Source organism: Mobula hypostoma, chromosome X1 (assembly GCF_963921235.1).
Source record: "Mobula hypostoma chromosome X1, sMobHyp1.1, whole genome shotgun sequence".
Lineage (NCBI taxonomy): Eukaryota > Metazoa > Chordata > Chondrichthyes > Myliobatiformes > Myliobatidae > Mobula > Mobula hypostoma.
In genome coordinates this window covers 27780018-27807167 of record NC_086128.1, presented here as the reverse complement: position 1 = coordinate 27807167, position 27150 = coordinate 27780018, and the positions used below count along the sequence as shown (strand labels likewise).

The following is a 27150-nucleotide window of genomic DNA, read 5'->3' as shown; positions in this document are numbered from 1 at the left end:
AGAGTGAGGGGCGGCTAGTGCCAACCAACCCGCCAAACACCAGCTGATGGGCGGTGGTTTGCTTCAGTGACAGGTTAAGTTGAGCGGTGAAGGACTTCCTTGTTGCCCTGAAAGGTGGTGAGTGGATGGGCTGTTACTGATATTTGATGATTTTAGTGTGTTTAAGTGATCGAATATCCGTTTCTTATCAGTTAAGCAGATGAATTAAATGTTTTTCCGTGATTTTTTTTTAAATGGAAGGCCGACTTAGCCGGCCTTCTGACATCTGTTCAACTGCTACTAATACATACTGTCGTTTTCACCTCGCCCTACTGCATCATTCTCTTATTTTTTTTAAAAAAACCACAAATCACTTAGTGTTGAGGAAATATCTGATTCCCTCTAAGATTTATTTCCCCAGTTCTGGTAGGAGTTTTACTGGGGAATGATGTACCTCGTTTTAAGGCTCGTACTTTTAAAAGGAATCTTTTCCATTTTTAAGTCAAATATTCTTGTTTTTGCAGGATATGGTGTTGTCATAATGTCAAGGGCAATAAATCTAAAATTTTGTACTGTGGGTAGTTTGAGTATCTGGGCCAGTGAGACACTGCAATCCAAAACACGCAGATAGAGTTTCTCATTGCTTGATTTCAAACGCACACACGCTCCCCTTTAGCTCCAGAAAACTCGGTTGAAGATTGGCAAGAAGAAAAGATTTGGAATCTGGAGAGAACTTAACTGGGAAAAAAAAGACAGAAAACTGATAAGTTTGAGTCCTTTTCCTAATTGGGTCTTTTAAAAAAAAGATTATCCGCTGGCTTAAGGACTTATATGGGCCCCCATCTACCAGCAGTAACTTCTATCTCTAGATTGGCAAATCAATTTTTAGCCGTCCCCTGGACTATAATAAACCAAGTTTGGCGTGGGTGACGTTTGAGTAAAGGTCCTAAATTTCATTGCTGGTGGTGCCCTCTTTGAGCTACACTGACTTCAAATTGTATTACTGGAGCTGATCTTGCCTTTTCTCTGTGTGCACAAGGTCAGGTACCTAAATCAATTCATTCAATTACATTACATAAAAACCCTACAGCACAATGCTGTGCCAAACTTTAGAAATTACCTAGGGTTACCCATAGGCCTCTATTTTTCTAAGCTCCAGGAGTCTCTTTAAAAAAAAACCCTATCGTATCCACCTCCACCACCGTCACCGGCAGCCCATTCCACGCACTCACCACACTCTGTGTAAAAAAAACTTACCCCTGACATCTCCTCTGTACCTACTTCCAAGCACCTTAAAACTGTGCCCTCTCATACTAGCCATTTCAGCCCTGGGAAAAAGCCTCTGACTATCCACATGATCAATGCCTCTCATCATCTTGTACACCTCTATCAGGTCACCTCCATCACTTCAAGGAGAAAAGGACAAATTCACTCAACCTATTCTCATAAGGCATGCTCCCCAATCCAGGCAACATCCTTGTAAATCTCCTGTGCACCCTTTCTATAGTTTCCACATCCTTCCTGTAGTGAGGCGACCAGAACTGAGCACAGTATTTCAAGTGGGGTACTTTGGGTTTACCTTGGGTTTTTGTGGGTTCTGGGATGTAATCTTTAGATTTTATTGTAAACAATTGCCTTTAACCTAGTAAAACATCTTCACAGGATCTTAGTTGGAGAAGAATTGACAGTAAGAGAATGGTTGATCAATGGTTTTAGGAAGAGAGCTGGCCGCTAGTGGTGGGGCGATAGAAATTGATGATGGTCAAGAGGCCATTGGAGGAACGCAGGACAAGGAAGGTGGAAGGGCTGGAGGAGCTTACAGAAATAGGGAGGAGCAAAGACTGAAAGGAAAGAAGAACCTGGAAGAGAATGTTGAAGGTGGCATTGTTAAACCATGAGCCATTGTGGGTCAGAGGGACAATGAGTGAATGGGACTTGGTGTGCATTACAAAACAGGGCAGCAGATGTCTGTTTGAACATGGTTAGAGGGGCTGAAAGATGGAACTAAAGTTGTAATAAAACAAAGTATGACTTTACCCTTACAACTTTATTCCTTGGAGTGTAGGAGATTGGAAGTTGATCTTAGATGAGTATGTAAAATAATGAGGGGCATAGATAATGTGAAAGTTGGGAAATAAAGAACTAGCGGGTAGAGATTTAAGGTGAGAGGGGAAAGTTTTGAGAGGAACTTGAGGGATAACTTGTGTTACACAGCATGTAGAACGAGCTGCCAGAGGAAGAGGTTGAGACAGTACAATAACTACTTTTAAGAGACAGTTGGACAGATTACACGGATTAGAGGGTATGGACCGAACTCAGGCAAATGGGATTAGCGCGGATGGGACATCCTGGTTGCATGGACCAAGTGGGCCAAAGGGCCTGTTTCTGTGCTGTGCCCCGACACTGACTGGAAACAAAGGTGCTCCTTATGCAACTGCATCAATTTTCTCCACTGCAGTGTGTGACGCAGACGCGCAGAACCCGCTTTCAAATGAGGGGTTGGCAGAAACACTGGAGCTACTCCACGGCAACGCAAATGGGCTGGGCAGAATGCACAAGCAGCACCAGTGCATCAAGAGCGCAATTGCATGTCCTGGCACAGCAGCTTTGCGCTGTCTCGCTGTGTCCACTGAGCACGAGACCAAACCCACGTCACACAGGATATAGACACATTTCTCTTGCGGAACAGCTTTTGTTCACGAGGCCTGTGCATCCCCTGCACCTTTCATCCTCACTTAGACCTGGCAAGGTGGTGGTTGTGGAGAAAGAGTGGCTGTGCTTTCACAAGTAGTACATGTTATATAAATGTGAACTTTGATTTTCCAATGTATGTTCTGCAAATGATCATTTACCTAATGGTCTCATTGAGTTAATGCAATACAGTCAAGCCTCCTATAAGAGCCTACTCTGAATCTTTTTGAATTATAGACAGGACTGTAAATATTTAATTGTAAATTAGAACATAGAACAGTACAGCACAGGAACAGGCTCTTCAGCTCTCAATGTTGTGTCAAACTAATTAAATTAGTAATCAAATGCAACTAAACTAATCTATGCTGCCTACACAATGTCCATATCCTTCCATTTCCCTCACATTCATGTGCCTATCTAAATGTCTCTTAAAAGTCTCAACTGTTTCTGCCTCTACCACCACCCCAAGCAGTGCATTCCAGGTCTGTGTAAGAAAAGCTTGCCCCTCACATCTCCTTTGAAATTATCCTGGGAAAAAGATACTGTCTGTCTAATTCATCTATAGGCATCCGTTAGTCTCGTGAGACCATGGATTTGCGCCTTGGAAGGTTTCCAGGGTGCAGGCCTGGGCAAGGTTGTATGGAAGACCGGCAGTTGCCAATGCTGCGAGTGTCCCCTCTCCACGCCGCTGTTGTCCAAGGGAAGGGCACTAGGGCCGATACAGCTTGGCACCGGTGTCGCCGCAGAGCAATGTGTGGTTAAGTGCCTTGCTTAAGGACCCGACACGCTGCCTCAGCTGAGGCTCAAACTAGCAACCTTCAGATCACTAGACCAAGGCCTTAAGCACTTGGCCACACGTCAATTTATCTATGCCTCTCATAATCTTATAAACCTTTATCATAAGACCATAAGACATAGGAGCAGAATTAGGCCATCTGCCCATCGAGTGTGCTCCACCATTCAATCATGGCTTATCCTTTTTTTTTCTCCTCCTCAACCTCATTTCTAGGCCTTCTCCCCGTAACCTTTGATGCCATGTCCAATCAAGAACCTATCAATCTGTGCCTTAAATACACCCAATGCAGCCTTCACAGCTGCATGTGGCAACAAATTCCACAAATACACCACCCTTTGGCTAAAGAAATTTCTCCCCATCTCTGTTTTGAAATGACGCCCCTCTATCCTGAGGCTGTGCCCTCTTGTCCTAAACTCTCCCACCATGGGAAACATCCTTTCCACACCTACTCTGTCTAGGCCTTTCAACATTCAAAAGGTTTCAATGAGATCCCCCCTCATCCTTCTGAATTCCAGTGAGTACAGGCCCAAAACCATCAAACGTTCCTTGTATGATAACCCTTTCATTCCCAGAATAATCAGATCTCCCCTCAGTCTCGGCTGCTCCAGAAAAAAACAACCCAAGTTTGTCCAACCTGTCATTATAGCCCACGCTCTCTAATCCAGGCAGCATCCTGGTGAACCTCTTCTGCACCCTCTCCAAAGCCCCCATACCCTTCCTGTAATGGGGAGACCAGAACTGTATGCAGTACTCCAGATGATTTGCTTTTAAAGCTGCAACATAGTTTACTGACTTTTGAACTCTGCCTCAACAATCATGGCATATATGACTATTTAACCACTCTGTCAACCTGTGTAGCCATTTTCAGGGAGCTGTGAATGTGAACCCCAAGATCCCTCTGCTCATCAACACTGTTTAGGATCTTGCCCTTGTGTGTGCCGTCTCTTTGCATCTGACCTTCCAAGGTGCAACACTTGACATTTGGCCAGGTTAAACTCCATCTGCCATTTCTCCACCCATATCTGCAACTGATCTATATCCTGTTGTATTCTTTGTCAGTCATCTACACTACCCAAAACACCACCCATCTTCATACCATCTGCAAACTTACTTATGCAGTTACATTTTCATCCAGGTCATTTATATACACCATAAACACCAGAGGTCCCAGTACAGATCCCTGTGGACCAGCACTAATCACAGAACTCCAGCTAGAATAAGTCCCTTCAACTCTACCCCTTGTCTTCTATGGGCAAGCCAGTTCTGAATCCAAATGGCCAATTCAGCATGGATCCCATGCATCTTAATCTTCTGGATAAGCTTCACATGAGGGACCTTGTCAAATGCCTTACTAAAACCTATGACTACATCCACAGGTCAATCTTCATCAATCACCCCGTCAAAAAAATCAAATTAGTATGAAACAACTTGCCCCACACAAAGCCGTGCTGACTCTCCATAATTAAGCCATAGTTTTCCAAATGCTCATAAATCCAATCCCTAGGAATTCTCTCCAGTAACTTCCCTTGCACTGACGTGAGACTCACCAGTCTATAGTTTCCAGAATTATCCCTGGTTCTCTTCTTGAATAATGGAAAACCACTAGCTACATAGCAGCCCTCCGGGACCTCTCCTATGGGTAGAGAGAACATGAAGATACTGGTCAAGGTCCCAGCAATCACTTCTCTTGCTTCTCTCAATAACCTGGGGTATATCCCATCAAGCCCTGGGGTTTATCCACTTTAGCACTCTTTAAGAGACTTAATACCTCCTCCTCCTTTACCTTGAAATGTCCAAGTATGTCAATATGCTCAACACTGATCTCCCTATCCTCCACGTCCTCCTCCCTGGGAAATACTGATGTAAGGTACTCATTAAGCACCTCACCCATATCTTCTGTATCCAAGTAAATGTTTCCCCCTTTATCTTTGAGTGGTCCAGGCAATTGTGCTGCACGTTACTGATTTCAAAGTGGGATTACAAACAGCACAGTAGGTCATACACCATGGACAACAAACAGAATGACTTCAAACATGGTCAAATCTTGGTAAATTTAATGACAATTCCTTCAGCTCCAATGTCCGGACAAATCAATAATCCCACCTGTTATAACCCACATTTCCATAGAGATTCAGGGACACATTGCTAAATTGGTAGCATTCTCATGTGAGTGAGAAATTGCAGATTCAAACTCCACTCCAGATTTGAGCACAACGATCAGGCTATCATCTACTGCAGTACTGAGGGTATGCCATGCTGACTGAAGACGTGTTGAACGAGGGCACACAGGAGTTAACAAATGCTGTCTGGAGGAAGAGCTGGGGATTTCCCCACTAGGGTCCTGGATTAGTGAGCATGTCTTACAAGGAAAGGTCAAGTGAGCTAGGGTCTTTCTCTTTAAAGTGAAGCAAAATGAGAGGTGACTTGATGGAGGTGTACAAGATGATAAGAGTCATAGATCAAGTGGACAGCCAGGGACTTTTTCCCAGGGCGGAAATGGCTAATACAAGGGGGCATAATTTTAAGGTGCCTGGAGGAAAGTAGAGGGAGATGTCAGAGATAGGTTTGTTACACAAAGTGTTGGGTGCTTGGATCGCTCTGCCAGGGGTACTGATAGAGGCAGATACATTAGGGAGATTTATGAGATTTAGATAGGCACATGGATGAAAGGAAAATGGGGTGATATGTGGAACAGAAGGGTTAGATTTATCTTGCAGTAGGTTAAAAGTGTGGGCTGAAGGGCCTGTACTGTGCTGTACTGTTCTATGGTGCCAATGATTATCCCACAAACATAATCACAAACCATGTTAAGTTATCTCTTGTTTCAGTGCTGTTAGTGGGATGTTCAAATTGACACTCCAGTTAAGAGGCATTAATGTTGCTTTGGTGTCAGCTTGGTGTGTAAAGTCCTGGTAGAAAATACTGGCTTTGGATAGTTCTTAATAGTGGTGTCACTTCCCTTATGTTCAACTGCTGAGGAAATCATTGTGCAACACACAGAAACTGTTGGAGGAACTTTGCAGGTCAGGTAACACCTATGGAGGGGAAGAAACAGTCGACGTTTCAGGTCAAGACACTTCATCAGGACTGTAAGGAAGGGGGTGTTGGGCATACTGTTAGTGGAAAGCAGAGATAGAGAAGTATGCTGTCTTTTGTTTGAACTTTGCCCTTCTTTAAAGTAGGAGACAGGATGAACGTTGGCGTCGCTCACAGTGAGGTTAATCCCAACACTCGGATAATGAACAGCCGGGGAATCTGGCTAGCCTACCTCATTGTAGTTGGAATTCTCCATGTGGTACTGCTGAGTATTCCGTTCTTCAGCATTCCGGTGGTGTGGACGCTCACTCACGTCATCCACAACTCGGTGAGTCAGGGAGAGTGGGCAAGGGTTGGAATAGCTATTGAAATGGGTGTTCTGAGGCTGGTGCCATCTTGCCACTCTAGGATTGACACTAAATCAGCTACCAGCAAAACTGGGGTGCAGTGTGTTTAGTCTTTGAGCTCATGAGTACTACTGGTACTCTCTTCCTACTCATGGTTACAGATGATCAAAGAACAACTAGCCAGGCCCTCTTCATCTGAACGTTCTCTGGAGATCTGCGTGATGTGGGCTTTGGCCGAGTGTTGGCTCAAGCTCTCCTTTGACTTATTCTTGCACATCAGAGATGGTGGTGCTCTCCTAACAACCCTCTCAGAGTGTTGAGGCTTTCTGTACCACTCTGCATTGTTCAATATCATGTACCAGAAGCATCTTTTTAAAGTGTCTTTAATTCGGTAGGTGAATTGGTTGCTATAAATTGCCCCCTGATATTGTGTGGGTGTGTGGTAGGAGAATTGAGGTGAGTAGTCCCCAGATAAGAAAGAGGTTTTATTTCTATGGATGTCCATAAGTCAATATGGTCTACAAGTCGATTTTTTTCTTAAGTTGGAAAATACATAAAAATCACTTGCTATGGTAACCACACCTCCACAGTGGCATATAAAGCCAATGAGGAAGAACAATTTCTAAAAGAGAGAGAGACTAGTTATATTATTTGTGGGAATATATACGTATAGCAGACTTTAGAATTTAATGATGTTATGGGAGTTCAATCATATGTAGGGGGTATCCATATGCCATGTGTTCTTAACCCAGGGATGGCTCATACTAGGAAATAGGATTGGGGACATAAAAGACTGCAGATGCTAGAATCAAGAGCAAAAAGACAGTTTAGTAAGATGTTTAACGAAGTTCCCCATGGTGGGCTCATTCTAAAGGTCAGGAGGCATGGGATCAAGTAAAACATGGTTGTGTGGATTCAGGATCAGCTTGCTCACAGAAGGCAGAGGGTGCTAGCAGATGGAGCATATTCTGCCTGGAGGTTGGTCATTTATAAAAATCACGAAGATCAGGGGTGGTGTTCCACAGGGATCTGTTCTGGGACCCCTGATCTTTGTGATTTTTATAAATGACTTGGATGAGGAAGTGGAAGTGTGGGTTAGTGAGTTTACAGATGACATGAAGGTCGGTGGTGTTGTGGATAGTGTGGAGGTTGTCATAGATTACAATGGGACATTGACAGGACACAGAGCTGGGCTAAGAAGTGACAGATGGAGTTCAACCCAGAAAAATGTGAGGTGATTCACCTTGGAAAGGCAAGTTTGAAGTGGCAGAATACGGGGTTAATGATAGGATTCTTAGCAGTGTGGAGGAACAGAGGGATCTTGGGGTCCCATCCATAGATCCCTCAAAGTTGCCGCACAAGTTGATAAGGTGGTTCTGAAGGTGGTGTGATGTGTTGCCTTCATTAGTCAGGGGGTTGAGTTCAAGAGCCACAAGGTAACATTGCAGCTTTATAAAACTGATTAGACTACACTTGGATGGAGTATGGTGTTCAGTTCTGGTTACCTCATGATAGGAAGGATGTGGAAGCTTTCTCGAGGAGATTTACCAGGATGCTGCCTGGATTAGAGGGCATGTTTTATGAGGATAGGTTGAATGAGCTCAGGCTTTTCTCTTTGGAGCAAAGGAGGATGAGAGGTGACTTGATAGAGGCATAGATCAAGTGGACAGCCAGAGAATGTTTTGTTCCAGCATGGAAATGGCTAATACAAGGGGGCATAATTTTAAGGAGGAAAGCATAAAGAAGATGTCAGAGGTAGGATTTTTATACAGAGAGTGGTAAGTGCATGGGATGTACTGCTGGGGGTGGTGGTAGAGGCTGATATGTTAAAAGGCCTGAACAGATTATATATAGCAAAGTTACTTCCCATGGTAGGGGATTCTAGGTCAAGAGGGCACGACTTCAGGATTGAAGGACATCCACTTAGAACAGAGATACAGAGAAATTACTTTAGTCAGAGGGTGGTAAATCTGTGGAACTTGTTGCCACGAGCGGCTGTGGAGGCCAAGTCATTGGGTGCATTTAAGGCAGAGATAGATAGGTTCTTGATTAGCCAGGGCATCGAAGGGTATGGAGAGAAGGCAGGCGAGTGAGGATGACTGATAGAATTAGATCAGCCCATGACTCGATGGCCCGAATGGCCTACGTCTGCTCCCATATCTTATGGTCTTGTTATATATTAGGGACATTTAAGAGACACAGACAGGTACATGGATGATAGACAAATGGAGGGTTATGTAGAGGGAAGGTTTAAATTGATCTTGGAATAGGTTGAAAGGTCAGCACAACATCGTGGGTTGAAAGGTCTGTTCCATGTGTTCTATAAAACAAACTGCTGAAGAGCTCAGTCAAGGAGCATCTGGGGAGGCAAAGAGATGAAAGTTGGTGGGCTGAATGGCCTCATTCTATGTCATAAGGTTATACTATAACTAGTTTGCTATTGTGGTCACACTCAATTAGTTACTGTAAAGTTGCATTGAGATTTCCCCCTCTTTGCCCTGTAACTCAGTGCCAGTAAATGACATAATACCTCCACTGGTACATCCATCTTGTGCAAGCAGTCAAGACTAAGCTAAGGCACTGAGTGCTAGTAGGCTGCTTGGCATGCAGCAGACCTGAGGCAGTTTCCATCCCCATCCAATTAGATTCAGGGAGTTTCTGGTCTATAATGGCTGTGCACATTGGTTGATGCCTTTATCCAATGACTTCAATAAAACTGGAGCACTTTTTACCCGGCGCTTTTTCCCAAAAATGACCCACACAGAAACAAACAGGGTCAATTTAACATAGAAGCAGAATTAGGCCATTTGGCTCATCAAGTCTGCGCCGCCATTTCATCATGGCTGAGTTATTATCTCCCTCAACCCCATTCTCCTGCCTTCTACCTTTGGCACCTTTACTCATTGAGAACTTATCAACCTCTAGTTTAAGTACTGTATACCCAGTGATTTGGCCTCCACAGCTGTCTGTGGCAATGATTCACCACCCTCTGGCTAAAGAAATTCCTCCTCATCTCTGTTCCAAAGGGACAGATGCCCTTCTATTCTGAGGCTGTGCCCACTGGTCCTTGACTTCCCAACTATTGAAACTATCCTCTCCCTGTCCACTCTATCTAGGCCTTTCAGTTAATGAAAGTGGAAATGACCGTGCCTGGGCAGTAATTTGCCATGAGTTGGAGAAACTCCCAGAGGGCAATGGTAATTAGTGGGATGTGAAATGCTCATTACTGCATGTTCAGCTTGGAGGTCGGAAGTCAGGGAGTGGCCCCGTGGACAACCTGGTTCCTCGCCGATTTTGCTGACTGAAGCATCGTGGGAGACTGAGACATTGAGAATGTAACACTGAGACAGCAGGCGGTGTGTTTGCTAATCACTGTTGGAGCAATACCCCTGTGTGTATGTATGTATATATATTCTCTGTCTCTCTCTCGCTCTCTCTCTCTTTCTCACTCTCACTCTCACTCTCTCACTCGATGGGAGTGAGGACCTGTCGGTCCCCAAGATAGAGTTTTTGGAGAAGCGACGTGAAGGATTGAAACATCCGAGCAGCGAGTTGCTGGTCTACGCTCTTGTTGTTGCAGGATCAACTTCTCTCTCTCTCCCTTGCTGGGGGAGAGAGCCGGTCTGAGACACCGAAGTGCTGTTTTATGGACTGTAGTTTTGATGGACTCTTTGGGGCTTCTGCTGTTGCTTGCGGGGGAGGGGCTGGGTCTTTGCTTTCACTGCTGCTTTGTGCGGAGGGTCAAGGAGAAGGAAAATTCTGATTTTAAACCTCCGCTGCCTTGCAGCCATACCCACCCATGGGAAAGGCTTCAGGAGTAAACCCCGAGGAAGAAATCTGGAGCTGGGGTCCATAAGGCAGTTTGATGTTGATTACAACTTCACTCTGGCAACCTCTGCGACAACACTGGTGCCAAGCTGTATTGGCGCTTGCCCTTCCCTTGGACTACAGTGACGTGGAGAGGGGGAACCCGCTGCATGGGCAACTGCCGGTTCTTCAAATCTTCCTGACCAGGCTTGCGCCCTGGAGAGGACACAGTCCACCAGAGGCGCAAACCCATGATCCCCTGGGATCGACGGCTGCCTACTACTGTGCAAAGGGAGGGGGAGGGGGCTTTGGTGTTTCATTCTATAGGGTGTCTTGTTTTGTGGGTGTCTGTGAAGAGTATGAATTTCACGTTGTATACTGTATAGATACTCTGATAATAAATGAACCTTTGAACTTTTGAAAGGACTGCTATTGGAAATTCCTACAGTGGGTGATCAAGGTGGAGAGATGGGCCATTCAGTTATTACTAGAAACTCCCCATATGGAGGGACTACAATCTGCAAATTCCTAAATGTAGTTATTCCAAGCCCTTGTAACCAAAACGTTTTACTTACACTACTTTGATTTCCAGAATTTTTCCCAATGAGGTTAAATTCTTAAAAATGAGTTTTCCAACATCTGGGCATTGCTGACATTTCTTGTATTTGAAGTGAAAGTGGGAAGCTGCCAGCTTGAAGCATTATATATTCAACCGTCTGATGGAGGAACTCAGCAAGTCGAACAGCACATATGGGAGGAATTGTTAACATTTTGGGTTGAGACCTCGCAGACCCAAAACGTCAATAATTCCTTTCCTCCCACACCTGCTGAGTTCCTCCAGCAGATTGTTTGCAGTCTCTTATGTCTCCTTAGCACGACAGGTCCTGCTTCTGTTGACCTGATCTGAACTGTACATTAGCACTCAGGCCCAGTACACTTATACAGTGTGCCAAGAATAAACATGCCTTTGATGGAGACAGTCATCACTTATGATGCTCGAAATAATGAGCAAGGCATAGATGAATATGGAATTAATGCTAGTGGGTAGTATTAGCATAGATAGGCATGATAGCATAAATGTGGTGGTCTGCAGGGTTTATTTCTATGCTGTACAGCTCTATGATCTCAGGAGTTAAATGAAAATCTAAACATTCCTATTAATTACCTGCTTTAAACTGGCTAAATTCTTCCCTACAAAGTGGAAAGGTGCTACTGTGTGTTATCAACAGCACTTTCAGGTCTTAAACCTAGGGTTATAAACCAGGAGGTCTTCACATGGAAAACCATAAGACCTAGGAGCAGAATTAGTCCATTCAGCCCATTGAGTCTGCTCTGCCATTCCAACCTGGTTGATTTATTATCCCTCTCAACCCCAGTCTCCTGCTTTTGCCCTGTAACTTTTGACACCCTGATTAAACAAGAACTTACCAGCTTCTGCTTTAAATATTCACAATGACTTGGCCTCCAGAGTTGTCTGTGACAAAGAATTCTACAGGCACACCACCCTCTGGCTAAAGAAATTCCTCCTCATCTCTGTTCTAAAGGGTCATCCTTGTAATCTAAAGCTCTATCCTCTGGTTCAAGACTCCTCCACAATAGAAAACATCCTCTCCAAGTCCACTCTATCTAGACCTTTCAATATTCGATAGATTTCAATGAGATCCACCCCCCCCCACCCATTCTTTTACTCTCCAGAAAATACAGGCCCAAAGCCATCAAATGCTCCACATTCCTGGAATCATTCTCATGAGCCTCCTCAGGACCCTCTCCAATGCCAGTACATCCCTTTGATAAGGGGCCCAAAACTGTTCTCAATTATCTAAGTGTGGTCTCACCAATGCTTTATAAAGTCTCAACATTACATCCATGCATTTATATTCAAGTCCTCTTGAGACATTGGGTATTTAATTCCTACACCAAAAACAACATGAAAATGATGGAGGCAAGCCTGAGGCTGGAATGATCATAATGAGAATCAGAATCAGTTTTAATATGTCGTGAAATTTGTTTTCTGTCTCCAGAAGTATTCACCTAGGTTGTTTCCTTCAACCTGCCGCAAAATCTGGTCTCAGTTAGCACCAAGTGTTGTAACAAGTCTCTGTTTATAGGCCATGTATTGGTTTCTGCACACGGTTAAAGGGACACCATTTGAGACGCCAGACCAAGGGAAGGCACGGTTATTGACACACTGGGAGCAAATGGATTATGGGATCCAGTTTACGTCGTCACGCAAGTTTCTCACCATCACACCAATAATTCTGTAAGTCCTTGCTTTGTTTCTGTTTTAACTATTTTAATTGTTAAGGCTGAAAGAAAACCTAAAGCATTATCATGAGAGGGATGCAGAAACTAACTAGCGAAACCCTTATCATTTATAAGTTTTAACCAGGGTTCAAGGCCTTTTTGCCATTGAGACAGAAGGTCATGGGTTCAAGTTCCACTCCTGAGACCCCTTTCTTCAAGAGAATACTAGATCTTGTTTGCTGTGGTATAAAAGGTCCACTGGGCTGGAACAGCAAGTGTTCTCTCCAGTGTGCGAAGGCAACACTTATCCCTCGAATCAGCATTACTTGAAGCAGATAACCCATTCCCTATCAAATTGCTTTAGGAGCAAATTGGCTATTAGGTTTTCTACATTGGCTACAGTGCCCATTTGCCTAAATAGTACTTGACTGTACTTTTTAAGAGGACCTGAGGTTGTGAAGATCTCTGTAGAAATGCAAGTCTATCTTGTTTACATACCGTCTGCAGATCTGACAGGCAATTGGGTTCCATAACTGATGTAGTATCCCTGGGATGGGGAATGGTACCAGGCTGAATTTTCCTGTCACTGATTAGTCCAATCTTGTAAGCACAGATGAACATCCTGTCACTGGCAGCATTTAATGTCCATCCCTAACTGCTGTTGCCAAAGGTGAGTGTGAGCCATTGCCTTGACCAGCTGCAATCTTTGTGAGGAAGACACCTTCACAACATTGGACAAGATTTAGATCCAGTGACAATAAAGTGGCAGCAATATCTTTCCAAAGCAGGATGGTATGTGATTTGGGAGAGAAACAAAACAGTGGGGTTCCTATGTACCTGCTTCCCTGAATTCCAGGCAGTGAAATGTGTTCCAGCACACTCTTGACGTGGCTTGGAGATGATGGGATTTACAGAGGAGGGGAAGCTTAGGTACTGGTTGCTTTAAAAGACCATGGAAACAAACCTAAAAAATGTTCATTATTATTGAGAAATAATCTAAGGCTACAAAGGTTTGTGCAATGGTATTGGCTTGGCTTCATTATGTGAAGATCACAGAAACTGGGATTGTTCTTTGTACGGCAGGACAGGGGAAGTGGAGATTAATTATTGAAGTTCAAAATCATGAAGGCATTCATGAGAACGATTGAAGGTGGATGCTTTTTTGAATGATTAGAGGATCAAGAGTATAAGCAGCAGAGATTAACTATGATGTTATGTTGAAGTTGTATAAGTCATTAGTGAGGTCTAATTTGGAGTATTGTGTGCAGTTACCTACAGGAAAGAGGTAAATAAGGTCGAAAAAGTACAGAGATTTACAAGGATGTTACCAGGACCTGAATTATAAGGAAACATTGAATAGGTTAGAACTTTATTCCCTAGAATGTAGAAGATTGAGGGGAGATTTGATAAGTGTACAAAATTATGAGGGGTATAGATAGGGTAGGGGTCAATGCAAGCAGGCTTTTTCCATTGAGGCTGAGTGAGACTAGAACTAGAGGTCATAGGTTAAAAGTGAAATGGTTAAGGTGAACATGAGGGGAAACTTCACCCACAGGGTGGTGGGAGTGTGCAAGTGGTGGATGTGATTTCGATTTCAACATTTAAGAGAAATTTGGATAGGTATATGGATGGGAGGGGTATAGAAGGTGATGGTCCTGGGTGCAGGTCAATGGGACTAGGCAGTTTAAATGGTTTGTCTTGGAATAGATGGGCCAAAGGGCCTGCTTCTATGCTTTACTTTTCTATGACTCTATGATCATATTGAATGGTGGGGCAGGCTTGAGGGGCTGAGTGGCCTTCTTCTGTTTTCTTAAGTGGAGGCAGAGAAACTTCTCAGTGGCTGGAGGTCACCAAACAATAACACCGATGAGTCTTGAAAGATTTACAGAGCAGCAGGGAATGGGCAGGGGAGAGAGTGTTCTGAGACCAGCAGACAAACCATGAACTTAATGGTGGCCTTCTACAGTATGTGATTTGATGAATTAACTTCTAGGGATGGCTTGTCACTTAATAACTGGTTATTACACACAAAATGCTGGAGGAACTCAGCAAGTTGGGCAGCATCTGTGAAGGGGAATAAACAGTCAATGTTCCAGGCTGCGACCCTTCATCAGGATTAAACCTTGACTGTTTATTCACCTACCAGATCTGTTGAGTTTCTCCAACATTTTCTGTGTATTGTTCAAGATTTCCAGCATCTGCAGAATCTCTTGTGTTTATAATAACTGATTATGTTTTCTTTCCAGGTACATTCTAGCAAGTTTCTACACTAAATATAACGTTGTTCATTTCCTGGTGAACACTACATCTCTGCTCACTGCTCTCATTCCCAAGCTCCCTCAGTTGCATGGGGTCCGTCTTTTTGGCATCAACAAGTATTGATCGGGTAGTTGGGAGCTGAGTGAATGCTGCCAGTGGCTCCAGCTGGCCTCAAAAGGGAGCTAGTATGAGTGATGGGCACAATGTACTGAGACAATGAACTGAGAAGCAACTGCTGGCCCCACCTATCAATTAGCAACTACAGATTAAGTACTCCTTATCCGAAACACTTGGAGCTGGGAGTGTTTTGGATTTCTTTGGATTTTGGAATATATAATGAGATAGCTTGGGATCGCCATCATTTCCAACTCTGAATTTATGTGCGACCGGTAAGCTGTCTTTGTCTTACACTTGTTTATCACACATATGTACTTAACAGTAGAAATTATTACATACCATTAATATAATGAAAATATAACATGTGCAGGGTAACAAAAGCAGCACAGCAGCGTCGGCAGAATACCTAAATCAGCTGTTGTTCAACAACATTGGCAGGCTTTCAGTGTCCACCTACCATGTCGTGTTTTGATTAAAAGATTACAGTACACTTTAATGCTGTTATGTACAGTGTAAAAACAATCAGCATTGTAGACGATTTCTGGTGTTATATTTTCGTGATCAGCAATTTAAAAATTTAATGCCATGCCTTTTCTTAAATTTCTGTAACCAGCCTGCAGAATATTCACAATTTTCCTTCAATTACCTTCAATTTTCAGTTCGTCATGACGGATCTTTGCTTGTTTCATGATCGGCGTACTATTAAGCAGCATGTGTTCACTCCAAAGATGACTATACATGATTGAGAGCTTTTTTCACTTTATGCTGTGTTTTTCTATTTTTCATTAACTTCTATTCATTCATATGTGAGGTCACTTCTCAGAACTGTTCATGGTGCGTAGAGATCTGCACATCACCTGGGAACCTTCTCAGCACCTTGTGGAATTTTCCATTTGTGAGGTCATGACATCGCTCAAAAATTTTTCGAATTTCAGAGGCTTTCAGATTTTGGAATTTCGGATAAGGGGTATTCAACTTGTACTTAAACATAGAAAACGTAGAAAATAGGTGCAGGAGTAGGCCCTTCGGCCCTTCGAGCCTGCACCGCCATTTATTATGATCATGGCTGATCATCCAACTCAGAACCCTGCACCAGCCTTCCCTCCATACCCTCTGATCTCCGTAGCCACAAGGGCCATATCTAACTCCCTCTTAAATATAGCCAATGAACTGGCCTCAACTGTTTCCTGTGGCAGAGAATTCCACAGATTCACCACTCTCTGTGTGAAGAAGTTTTTCCTAATCTCAGTCCTAAAAGGCTTCGCCTTTATCCTCAAACTGTGACCCCTCGTTCTGGACTTCCCCAACATCGGGAACAATCTTCCTGCATCAAGCCTGTCCAATCCCTTTAGGTTTTTATACGTTTCAATCAGATCCCCCCTCAATCTTCTAAATTCCAACCAGTACAAGCCTAGTTCATCCAGTCTTTCTTCATATGAAAGTCCTGCCATCCCAGGAATCAATCTGGTGAACCTTCTTTATATTCCCTCTATGGCAAGGATGTCTTTCCTCAGATTAGGGGACCAAAACTGCACACAATACTCCAGGTGTGGTCTCACCAAGGCCTTGTACAACTGCAGTAGTACCTCCCTGCTCCTGTACTCGAATCTTCTTGCTATAAATGCCAGCGTACCATTCACCGCCTGCTGTACCTGCATGCCCACTTTCAATGACTGGTGTATAATGACACCCAGGTCTCGTTGCACCTCCCCTTTTCTTAATCGGCCACCATTCAGATAATAATCTGTTTTCCTATTTTTGCCACCAAAGTGGATAACTTCACATTTATCCACATTAAATTGCATCTGCCATGAATTTGCCCACTCACCCAACCTATCCAAGTCACCCCGCATCCTCTTAGCATCCTCCTCACTGCTAACACTGCCACCCAGCTTCGTGTCATCTGCAAACTTGGAGATGCTGCATTTAATTCCCTCATCCAAGTCATTAATATATATTGTAAACAACTGGGGTCCCAGCACTGAGCCTTGCGGTACCCCACTAGTCACTGCCTGCCATTCTGAAAAGGTCCCGTTTATTCCCACTCTTTGCTTCCTGTCTGCTAACCAATTCTCTATTCACATCAATACCTTACCCCCAATACCGTGTGCTTTAAGTTTGCACACTAATCTCCTGTGTGGGACCTTGTCAAAAGCCTTTTGAAAATCCAAATATACCACATCCACTGGTTCTCCCCTATCCACTCTACTAGTTACATCCTCAAAAAATTCTATGAGATTCGTCAGACATGATTTTCCTTTCACAAATCCATACTGACTTTGTCCGATGATTTCACCGCTTTCCAAATGTGCTGTTATCACATCTTTGATAACTGACTCCAGCAGTTTCCCCACCACCGACGTTAGGCTAACCGGTCTATAATTCCCCGGTTTCTCTCTCCCTCCTTTTTTAAAAAGTGGGGTCACATTAGCCACCCTCCAATCCTCAGGAACTAGTCCAGAATCTAACGAGTTTTGAAAAATTATCACTAATGCATCCACTATTCCTTGGGCTACTTCCTTAAGCACTCTGGGATGCAGACCATCTGGCCCTGGGGATTTATCTGCCTTTAATCCCTTCAATTTACCTAACACCACTTCCCTACTAACATGTATTTCGCTCAGTTCCTCCATCTCACTGGACCCTCTGTCCCCTACTATTTCCAGAAGATTATTTATGTCCTCCTTAATGAAGACAGAACCAAAGTAATTATTCAATTGGTCTGCCATGTCCTTGCTCCCCATAATCAATTCACCTGTTTGTCTGTAGGGGACCTACATTTGTCTTTACCAGTCTTTTCCTTTTTACATATCTATAAAAGCTTTTACAGTCAGTTTTTATGTTCCCTGCCAGTTTTCTCTCATAATCTTTTTTCCCCTTCCTAATTAAGCCCTTTGTCCTCCTCTGCTGAACTCTGAATTTCTCCCAGTCCTCAGGTGAGCCACTTTTTCTGGCTAATTTGTATGCTTCTTCTTTGGAATTGATACTATCCCTAATTTCTCATCAGCCACGGCTGCACTACCTTCCTTGATTTATTCTTTTGCCAAACTGGGATGAACAATTGTTGTAGTTCATCCATGCAATCTTTAAATACTTGCCATTGCATATCCACCGTCAATCCTTTAAGTGTCATTTGCCACTTACTTGCCCAAGTGGCAGACATTGTATGTAGAAATTGTTCTCTTGTGGATAAGCTGCTTCTGTATAATTTTATATTTCTTTTTTCTCCTTTTTGCGTCAATTGTACACATATAAAAATTTACATTCACCGAGGGTGTGGTGTGTTTGTACACACAAGAACATGAAAATGCATACATGTGGTATTCTTCAAGTCTGTCTACCCATCTGAGAATCTCCAGAGGCAAAAAAAAAGACCTGTGCAGTATATTTTATAACATCTCTTCATTGTTCCTACACCATTCTAGAAAGCATTTGCTGTAATTCCTCTTGTAACAACAGAGCAATTGCTTGACCCTTGTCTGATTATGGTCCAGTGAGCTATAGTAATACAGACACCCAGTAACGAGACACTGACATTTCACGACCACTTGTGAGGCGATGATACCCTTGCTCTTATACAGGATAATAAATGGGTTGTACTAATATAGTCAAGATTCAAAGCATTAATCCTGGTACTGGTTATAGTACGACCACTCTTCCTGCAAGCCACTTCTCAAATGCTACCACCTAACATATTTTACTCAGTTACACACATATAGTGACAAGCATAATCACAGACATTAAAACTATTAATCCGTGGAATAAGTAAATTTCTTGTCCAACTATCGAAGAGCTGATTAACTAAGACTAAAACTCTCTAAAATATTGGAGTATTATGTTCAGTTCTGGTTGTCTCAGAAGGATTGCAAGCTTTAGGCTATATACAACAGGATCATAAGACATAAGAGCAGAATTAGGCCATTCTGCCCATTGAGTTTGTTGTTATTCCATCATGGCTGATTTATTATCCCTCTCCTGCCTTCCCCCCATAACCTTTGATGCTCTTACTTAAGTATACACTCTGCTTTAAGTATACACAGTGACAGCTGTCTGTGGCAATGAGTTTCACAGATTCACTGTCCTCTGGCTAAAGAAATTCCTCATCACTGTTCCAAATGGATGCTCCTCTAGTCTGAGGCTGTGTGTCTGGTCCTAGATTCCCTCACTATAGGAAATATCCTCTCCTCATGATCCCCACTCATTCTTTTAAACTCTAGTGAGTAAAGGCCCAGAGCCATCAAATGCTCCTCGTACATTAACCCTTTCCTTTGCAGAATCATTCTTGTGATCATGCAGAATCAATTTTGTGATTCTTGAACGATCACTACTAATGCCTTCACAATCTCTTCAGCTACCTCTTTCAGAACCCTGAGTCCATCTGACTTATCTATCTTCAAATCTTTCAGCTTCCCAAGCACCTTCTTCTTAATAGCAACTTCTGCCCCACCCCCCACACTCTTGAATTTTGGGATACTATTGGTGTCTTCCACAATAAAGTCTGACGCAAAATACTTATTCAGTTCATCTGCCATCACTTTGTCCCCCATTACTATCTCTCCAGCATCATTTTCCAGTTGTCCAATATCCACTCTTGCTCTCTTTTACTCTTTATGTATCTGAAAATCTCTCTTTAGAGAGGGTGCAGAAATTTACCAGGATGCTGCCTTGCTTAGAGTGCTTGTCTTATGAGGAAAGGTTGAACAAGCTAGGGCTTTTCTGTGCAGCGGAGGATGAGAGGTGTACAAGATGATAAAAGGCAAAGATAGAGTGGACAGCCAGCACATTTTTCCCAGTGTGAAAGGGTTAATGTTTTTTTTAACAGGGAGAGTGGTAGGTACATGGAACACAATACCATGGGTGGTGGTAGAGGCAGAAACATTAGGGACATTTAAGAGGTTAGCCTCCATTTTTCTTTAACCCATGTGCCTGTCTATGTGGGAGGGTAGTGTTAGAATGATCTTGGAGCAAGTTAAAAGGTTGGTCCAACATTGTGGGCCATAGGACCCATACTGTCCTGTTCGATGTTTCTAACCCACAGCATAAGTTATTACTGGACTCCAAATAGTGTCACACTGGTACATTCTTGACTCTGTTTCTAAAGTTAAATAGCTTTAGAAATAGGGAGGGAGGCAAAAGAGGTGGGGGCACGGCACTGTTGATCAGAGATAGTGTCATAGCTGCAGAAAAGGAGTTAGACATGCAGGGGTTGTCTACGGAGTCTGTGTGTGTGGAAGTTAGAAACAGGAAGGGGTCAATAACTCTACTGAGTGTTTTTTTTAATAGACCACCCAATAGTAACAGGGATATCGAGGAGCAGATAGGGAGACAGATTCTGCAAAGCTGTAATAATAACAGGGTTGTTGTGGTGGTAATTTTAATTTCCCAAATATCAATTGGCATCTCCCTAGAGTGAGGGGTTTAGATGGGGTGGAGTTTGTTAGGTGTGTTCAGGAAGGATTCTTGACACAATATGTAGATAAGCCTACAAGAGGAGAGGCTGTACTTGACCTGGTATTGGGAAATGAACCTAGTCAGGTGTCAGATCTCTCGGTGGGAGAGCATTTTGGAGATAGTGATCACAATTCTATCTCTTTTACCATAGCATTGGAGAGAGATAGGAACAGACAAGTTAGGAAAGCATTTAACTGGAGTAAGGGGAAATATGAGGCTATCAGACAGGAACTTGGAAGCATAAATTGAGAGCAGATGTTCTCAGAAACGTACGGAAGAAATATGGCAAATGTTCAGGGGATATTTGCGTGGAGTTCTGCACAGGTACGTTCCAATGAGACAGGGAAAGGATGGTAGGGTACAGGAACCGTGGTGCACAAAGGCTGTCATAAATCTGGTCAAGAAAAGAAGAGCTTACAAAAGGTTCAAAAAACTAGGTGATGATAGAGATCTGGAAGATTATAAGGCTAGCAGGAAAGAGTTTAAGAATGAAATTAGGAGAGCCAGAAGGGGCCATGAGAAGACCTTGGTGGACAGGATTAAGGAAAAATCCCCAGGGCATTCTACAAGTATCTGAAGGGCAAGAGGATAGATGTGAGAGAATAGGAGCAATCAAGTGTGTATAGAACCAGAGGAGATAGCAGAGGTACTTAATGAATACTTTGCTTCAGTATTCACTACAATAAAGGATCTTGGCAATTGTAGGGATGACTTACAGCGGACTGACAAGCTTTAGCATATAGACATTAAGAAAGAGGATGTGCTGGAGCTTTTGGAAAGTATCAAGTTGGATAAGTCACAGGACTGGATGAGATGTACCCCAGGCTACCGTGGGAGGCAAGGCAGCAGATTGCTGAGCCTCTGGCAATGATTTTTGCATCATCAATGGGGACGGCAGAGGTTCTGGAGGATTGGAGGATTGCAGGTGTTGTTCCCTTATTCAAGAAAAGGAGTGGAGATAGCCCAGGAAATTATAGACCAGTGAGTCTTACTTCAGTGGTTGGTAAGTAGTTAATGGAGAAAATCCTGAGAGGCAGGATTTATGAACATTTGGAGAGTCATAATATGATTAGGAATAGTCAGCATAGCTCTGTCAAAGGCATGGCCTTACAAGCTTGATTGAATTTTTTGAGGATGTGACTAAACACATTGATAAAGGTAGAGCAGTAGATGTTGTGTATATGGATTTCAGCAAAGTATTTGATATGGTATCCCATGCAAGGCTTATTGAGAAAGTAAGTAGGCATGGGATCCAAGAGGACATTGCTTTGTGGATCCAGAACTCGCTTGCCTACAGAAGGCAAAGAGTAGTTGTGGACAGGTCATATTCTGCATGGAGGTCGGTGACCAGTGGTGTGCCTCAGGGATCTGTTCTGGGACCCCTTCTCTTCGTGATTTTTATAAATGACCTGGTTGAGGAAGTGGAGGGATGGGATGGGTTAGTAAGTTTGCTGATGATACAAAGGTTGGAGGTGTTGTGGATAGTGTGGAGGGCTGTCAGAGGTTACAGTGAGACATTGATAGGATGCAAAACTGGGCTGAGAAGTGGCAGATGGAGTTCAACCCAGATAAGTGTGAGGTGGTTCATTTTGATAGGTCAAATATGATGGCAGAATATAGTATTAATGGTAAGACTCTTGGCGGTGTGGAGGATCAGAGGGATCTTGGGGTCCGAGTCCATAGGACACTCAAAAGCTGCTGTGCAGGTTGACTCTGTAGTTAAGAAAACATACGGTACATTGGCCTTCATCAATTGTGGGATTGAGTTTAGGGAGAGAGAGGTAATGTTGCAGCTATATAGGACCCTGGTCAGACTCCACTTGGAGTACTGTGCTCAGTTCTGGTTGCCTCACTACAGGAAGGATGTGGAAACCATAGAAAGGGTGCAGAGGAGATTTACAAGGTTGTTGCCTGGATTGGGGAGCATGCCTTATGAAAACAGGTTGAGCGAACTTGGCCTTTTCTCCTTGGAGCGACGGAGGATGAGAGGTGACCTGATAGAGGTGTATAAGATGATGAGGGGCATTGATCGTGTGGATGGTCAGAGGCTTCTTCCCAGGGCTGAAGTGGCTAGCACGACAGCTAAGGTGCTTGGAAGTAGGTACAGAGGGGATGTCAGGGGTAAGTTTTTTTTAAAAACGCAGAGAGTTGTGAGTGCATGGAATGGGCTGCCAGCGACCGTGGTGGAGGCGGATACGATAGGGTCTTTTAAGAGACTCCTGGATAGGTACATGGAGCTCAGAAAAACAGAGGACTATGGGTAACCGTATGTAATTTCTAAGGTAAGTACCTGTTCGGCACAGCTTTGTGGGCCGAAGGGCCTGTATTGTGCTGTAGGTTTTTTTACCTTAGAAATTACATAGGGTTACCCATAGGCCTCTATTTTTCTAAGCTCCAGGAATCTGTTAAAAAAAGACCCTGTCGTATCCGCCTCCACCACGGTCGCCAGCAGCCCATTCCACGCACTCACCACTCTCTGCGTAAAAAAACTTACCACCACAATCTAAGTCACTAAAACATTATTTTTTTTCTAAAAGCAGTAAGTGAAACAAAAAAAATTGCAGATGCTGGGGATCTGAAAGAATACAAACTCAGCAGGTCAGGCTGCATTTGTGGAAAGAGAAACAGTTAACATTTTAGTTCGAAGTCTTGACAAAGGTTCTGAGTATTTTGAGCCAGCAATGTGGATAACATTCCTGTACAGTGCATTGTTGAATGTGCTGTAGTTTATCATCTCATTCAAACTGTTGTACTGGCCTCAATACACACAAAATGTTCAAGGAACTCAGCAGGTCAGGCAGCATCTATGGAGGGAAACTAGCAGTTGACATTTCAGGCCATGACCTTTCATGAGGAGTGAAACGTTCATTGTTCATTGCCTTCCATAGACTCTTCGGCTTATCTAGTCTGTGGCAAACTGTTATACTGCCTAGCCCCATTGACCCACACCTGAACCATAGCCCTCCCATCCATGTACTTATCCAAACTTCTCTTAAAAGTTGAAGCTGAACCTCCATCCACCACTTCCACTGGCATTTGGTCCACACTCTCACCATGCTCATGCATGGTGTATTCACCCTCACCCTCATGAATGAATAAGTTCCCCTTAACATTCATAGGTTTAACCTATGACCTCTAATTCTAGTCTCACCCAACCTCAATGGAAAAAGCCTGCTTGTGTTTACCCTGCCTATATCTTCATAATTTTGTATTTCTCTATCAAATCTCCCCTCATTTTCCTGTGCTCCAGGAATTTAAAGTCATAACCTATTCAACCTTTCCCTAGAATTCAAATCCTCAAGTCCCAACAACCAAACAGATTAACTAGACACTGCTGCTTATGGAATCCTGCTGTGAAAAATGTGGAAATCACATCACTAATACCATGATTCATTGCCCAAAGTTGGAAACACCTTCCTTGCATCTCTTTGAGATTGAATGTAGCCTGAAATATCAACAAGGCCAAAACAAGTGCAAGAATCCCAAGTGAAACAAAAACTGCAAGGTTCCAGCCACTGTATATTCCCATGACTAAACTTTACATTGTGATTTTGCAAAATTTGATATCTTAACAAATAGCAGGAAATAAATAGTGCTGCAAACACTTAGCACATCCACTAGTAACAAAGCTTATTTCACCTGGGATCCTTGCACACGTACAAATAGGATTAGTCACTGAAGAGTGACAAGCACGAAAATGTTGGATTAAAATACTTCAATAGTTATATCATCCAAAACCGTATCAAGTTCACAATCTTCAATATGTTTTTATATGACTGTATTAGAGATTCCACTCAACATGGCGAGTCCCCTTACCACTGGAACTGGAAGTTCATTGTAGCAACTATACTCCTATAATATTTATTTGCAGCCAACAATGATATGGGCCAAATGACCTGTGGCATAGAAGAGCTATTGAGACTAATCCCATTTTCCAGATTTCAGCTTGTCAGGATACATCAACTGGTTACCTCAAGCAAACAGCTAGTACCTCTTATATCAAGCTAGAAACCAAGCATAGAGATATGAGGCTCCATCTGCTTCCTCAGGCCGATAGAATTTTTTTCAAAAGGAACGAGAGAGCGCATGAGAGCAATGTTTAATGTTCAAACAATGTCCAAAGCAAATGATCTGCTCATTTATTTCATTGCTATTTGTAGGAGCTTTCTGAGCACAAAATGGCTGCTGAGTTTCTTACATTACATAAAGGTTATATGAAAGGTGCTATATAAATGGAAGCAAAACAATAGAAATTCAGGTATGATTGAGATTTAAAAATGTAATATGGTTGCTGAAAATATTATTATTTTTTAAAAATAAATACTTTTCTCTGTAAAGAAAAATACACTTTGGTAATGTGCTCTGCATTTATTTTTACTCCCAGAAAGTTCTGGCAAACAAGAAATTGTGTTGGGTTCTGCAAGCCCTTTTAAATCAAAAGAACAGGTGAACCCATAAAGCATTAAATTTGCCCACTGTCTCCTCAAAATTAGCTCTAACTTCAACAATGCTCACAGTAATGGTCAGCTAAATTTCACTAATGGCTTAGAAATGTCTACATCAAACAATCTAGCCATAAAGGCAACAAGTTGTAACATACTTACTCAACCTTAAATATCTTAAGTCAACTCAAGGTAGGATTGGGGGAAAACTATTGAAAAATAAGTTTATAATGCAAGAGCTTACTTAAGACCTCATAAAATGAAAAATGAAATGAGAAAATGCTGGAAAACTAGTCAGCAAGTCAAAGACTTTCCATGGTTAGAGTAAGGGGGTTAACATCAGTGCACAGACTTTTCTAAGGTACATAAAATGGAGCTGGGCTGAAACTTCCACAATACCTATTTTTGAGATTCTTGACCAAATTCAACATAACATTGCAGCACAAAGTGCAATTGGCACATGCACACAATTATAATTTTCGTGATGTCATTGGATGGATTCACTGTACAGACAATATCCAGTTTCGGGGGGCGGGGGGGGGGTCACTCAGTGTAATTTTAATCAGCAAGCATTCCTAGTTTATGTACAAGTTTCAGATTGCACAAGGTTCAAGTTTGACAACCTGGGGTTTAATATGTCTTCATAATCTGCTTTTAGCCAAAAGAAAGTTGCTCTCACTTTAAAATGGTCCACAGAAAAGAATAAAGCAGAATAAAAGATTTAAGCTTAAAATAGGTAGATTGTTGAATAGGTTATTAAAAAGTGAAATTAAAATTAGAAGAAAAATGTGTAGAGAGTGTTTTTAAGTTAAAGCACTGAATTTGATGTCAATGTTTTAATAATAAAGCTGTTCCTAATGTTGAAATGGATGTATTATGCTTTTACCTAGTTTTAGTTTTAACTTTAGTTCTGAATCCGAGCAGCTTATCTGAAATGATCCATAAATTTATCACGTCCATCCATTTACATTCACCAAACTCCTTCAACAGCGCTTTGGTACAAAATTGTCTTTGCTGTTTCTTGGGATTTTTCCCCTCCATCATCCTCAGTCTCAACCATAGAAGGTAGAACAGCACAGGATCAGGCCCTTTGGCCCACAATGTTGTGCTGAATCAGTTAAAAAGTAAATTAAAAAAACAAAAACTAATCCCTCCTACCTACACAATGTCCATATACCTCCATCTTTCTTACATTCATGTGCCTATCTAAACATCTCTTAAAAGCCTCTAATGTATTTGCCTCTACCACAGCAGGCAGTGCATTCCAGGCATCCACCACTCTGAGTAAAACTCGTAACCCTCACACCCTCTTTGAACCTACCCCCTCTCAACTTTAATGCATGCCCTCTACCCTAGGAAAACAATATTCCCTGTCTACTCTATCTACAACTCTCATAATCTTATAAACCTCTATCAGATCTCCCCTCAGCCTCCGCTACTCCAAAGAAGACAACCCAAGTTTGTCCAGCCTCTCATGATAGCACATGCCCTCTATACCAGACAGCAACCTGGTAAACCTCTTTTGCACTCTCTCCAAAGCCTCAATATCCTTCCTATAGTAGGGCAACCAGAACATGTAATACTCCAGATGTGTCCTAACCAGAGTTCTACAAAGTTGCAACGCAACCTCTTGATTTTTGAACTCAATGCCTTGACTAATAAAAGCAAGCATTCCATAAGCCTTCTTAACCACCCTATCAACCTGTATCACCACTTTCATGGAGCTATGAACTTGGACCCCAAGATCTCTCTGCTCACCAACACTGTTAAGGATCTTATACTGCCTCCTTGCAACATCTAACATTTATCTGGGTTAAACTCCATCTGCCATTTCTCTGCCCATATCTGGAGCTGATCTATATTGCTTTGTATTCTTTGCCAGTCTTCTACACTATCCACAACTCCACCAATCTTGATATCATCCACAAACTTACTAACCCACCCACCAACATTTTCATCCAGGTCATGTATTTATATATAT

The 27150-nt window shown here is 42.7% G+C and overlaps 1 protein-coding gene across 4 annotated transcripts; it reads left to right on the top strand.

The window, feature by feature from the left end:
- On the top strand, positions 1-22964 carry ormdl2 (ORMDL sphingolipid biosynthesis regulator 2). Of its 4 annotated transcripts, none has more exons than XM_063037108.1 (4): positions 2-117; positions 6649-6830; positions 12765-12916; positions 15147-22964. In XM_063037108.1, the coding sequence occupies exons 2-4, from the start codon at positions 6657-6659 to the stop codon at positions 15280-15282; spliced, it is 462 nt and encodes a 153-aa protein (XP_062893178.1). In that variant the 5' UTR covers positions 2-117; positions 6649-6656; the 3' UTR covers positions 15283-22964. The 4 variants fall into 4 exon arrangements, with proteins under 4 accessions (XP_062893181.1, XP_062893178.1, XP_062893180.1 ...); XM_063037110.1 differs by having other exon boundaries at positions 90-114; XM_063037109.1 differs by having other exon boundaries at positions 101-117; positions 6646-6830.
- Positions 22965-27150: the final 4186 nt, after the last annotated feature.

Coding starts and splice junctions, on each gene's coding strand:
- ormdl2 (XM_063037108.1), top strand. CDS start 6,657: ATGAACGTTGGCGTCGCTCACAGTGAGGTTAATCCCAACACTCGGATA. Junction 6,831..12,764: donor CTCACGTCATCCACAACTCG/GTGAGTCAGGGA, acceptor CTCTGTTTATAG/GCCATGTATTGGTTTCTGCA. Junction 12,917..15,146: donor ACCATCACACCAATAATTCT/GTAAGTCCTTGC, acceptor TTTTCTTTCCAG/GTACATTCTAGCAAGTTTCT.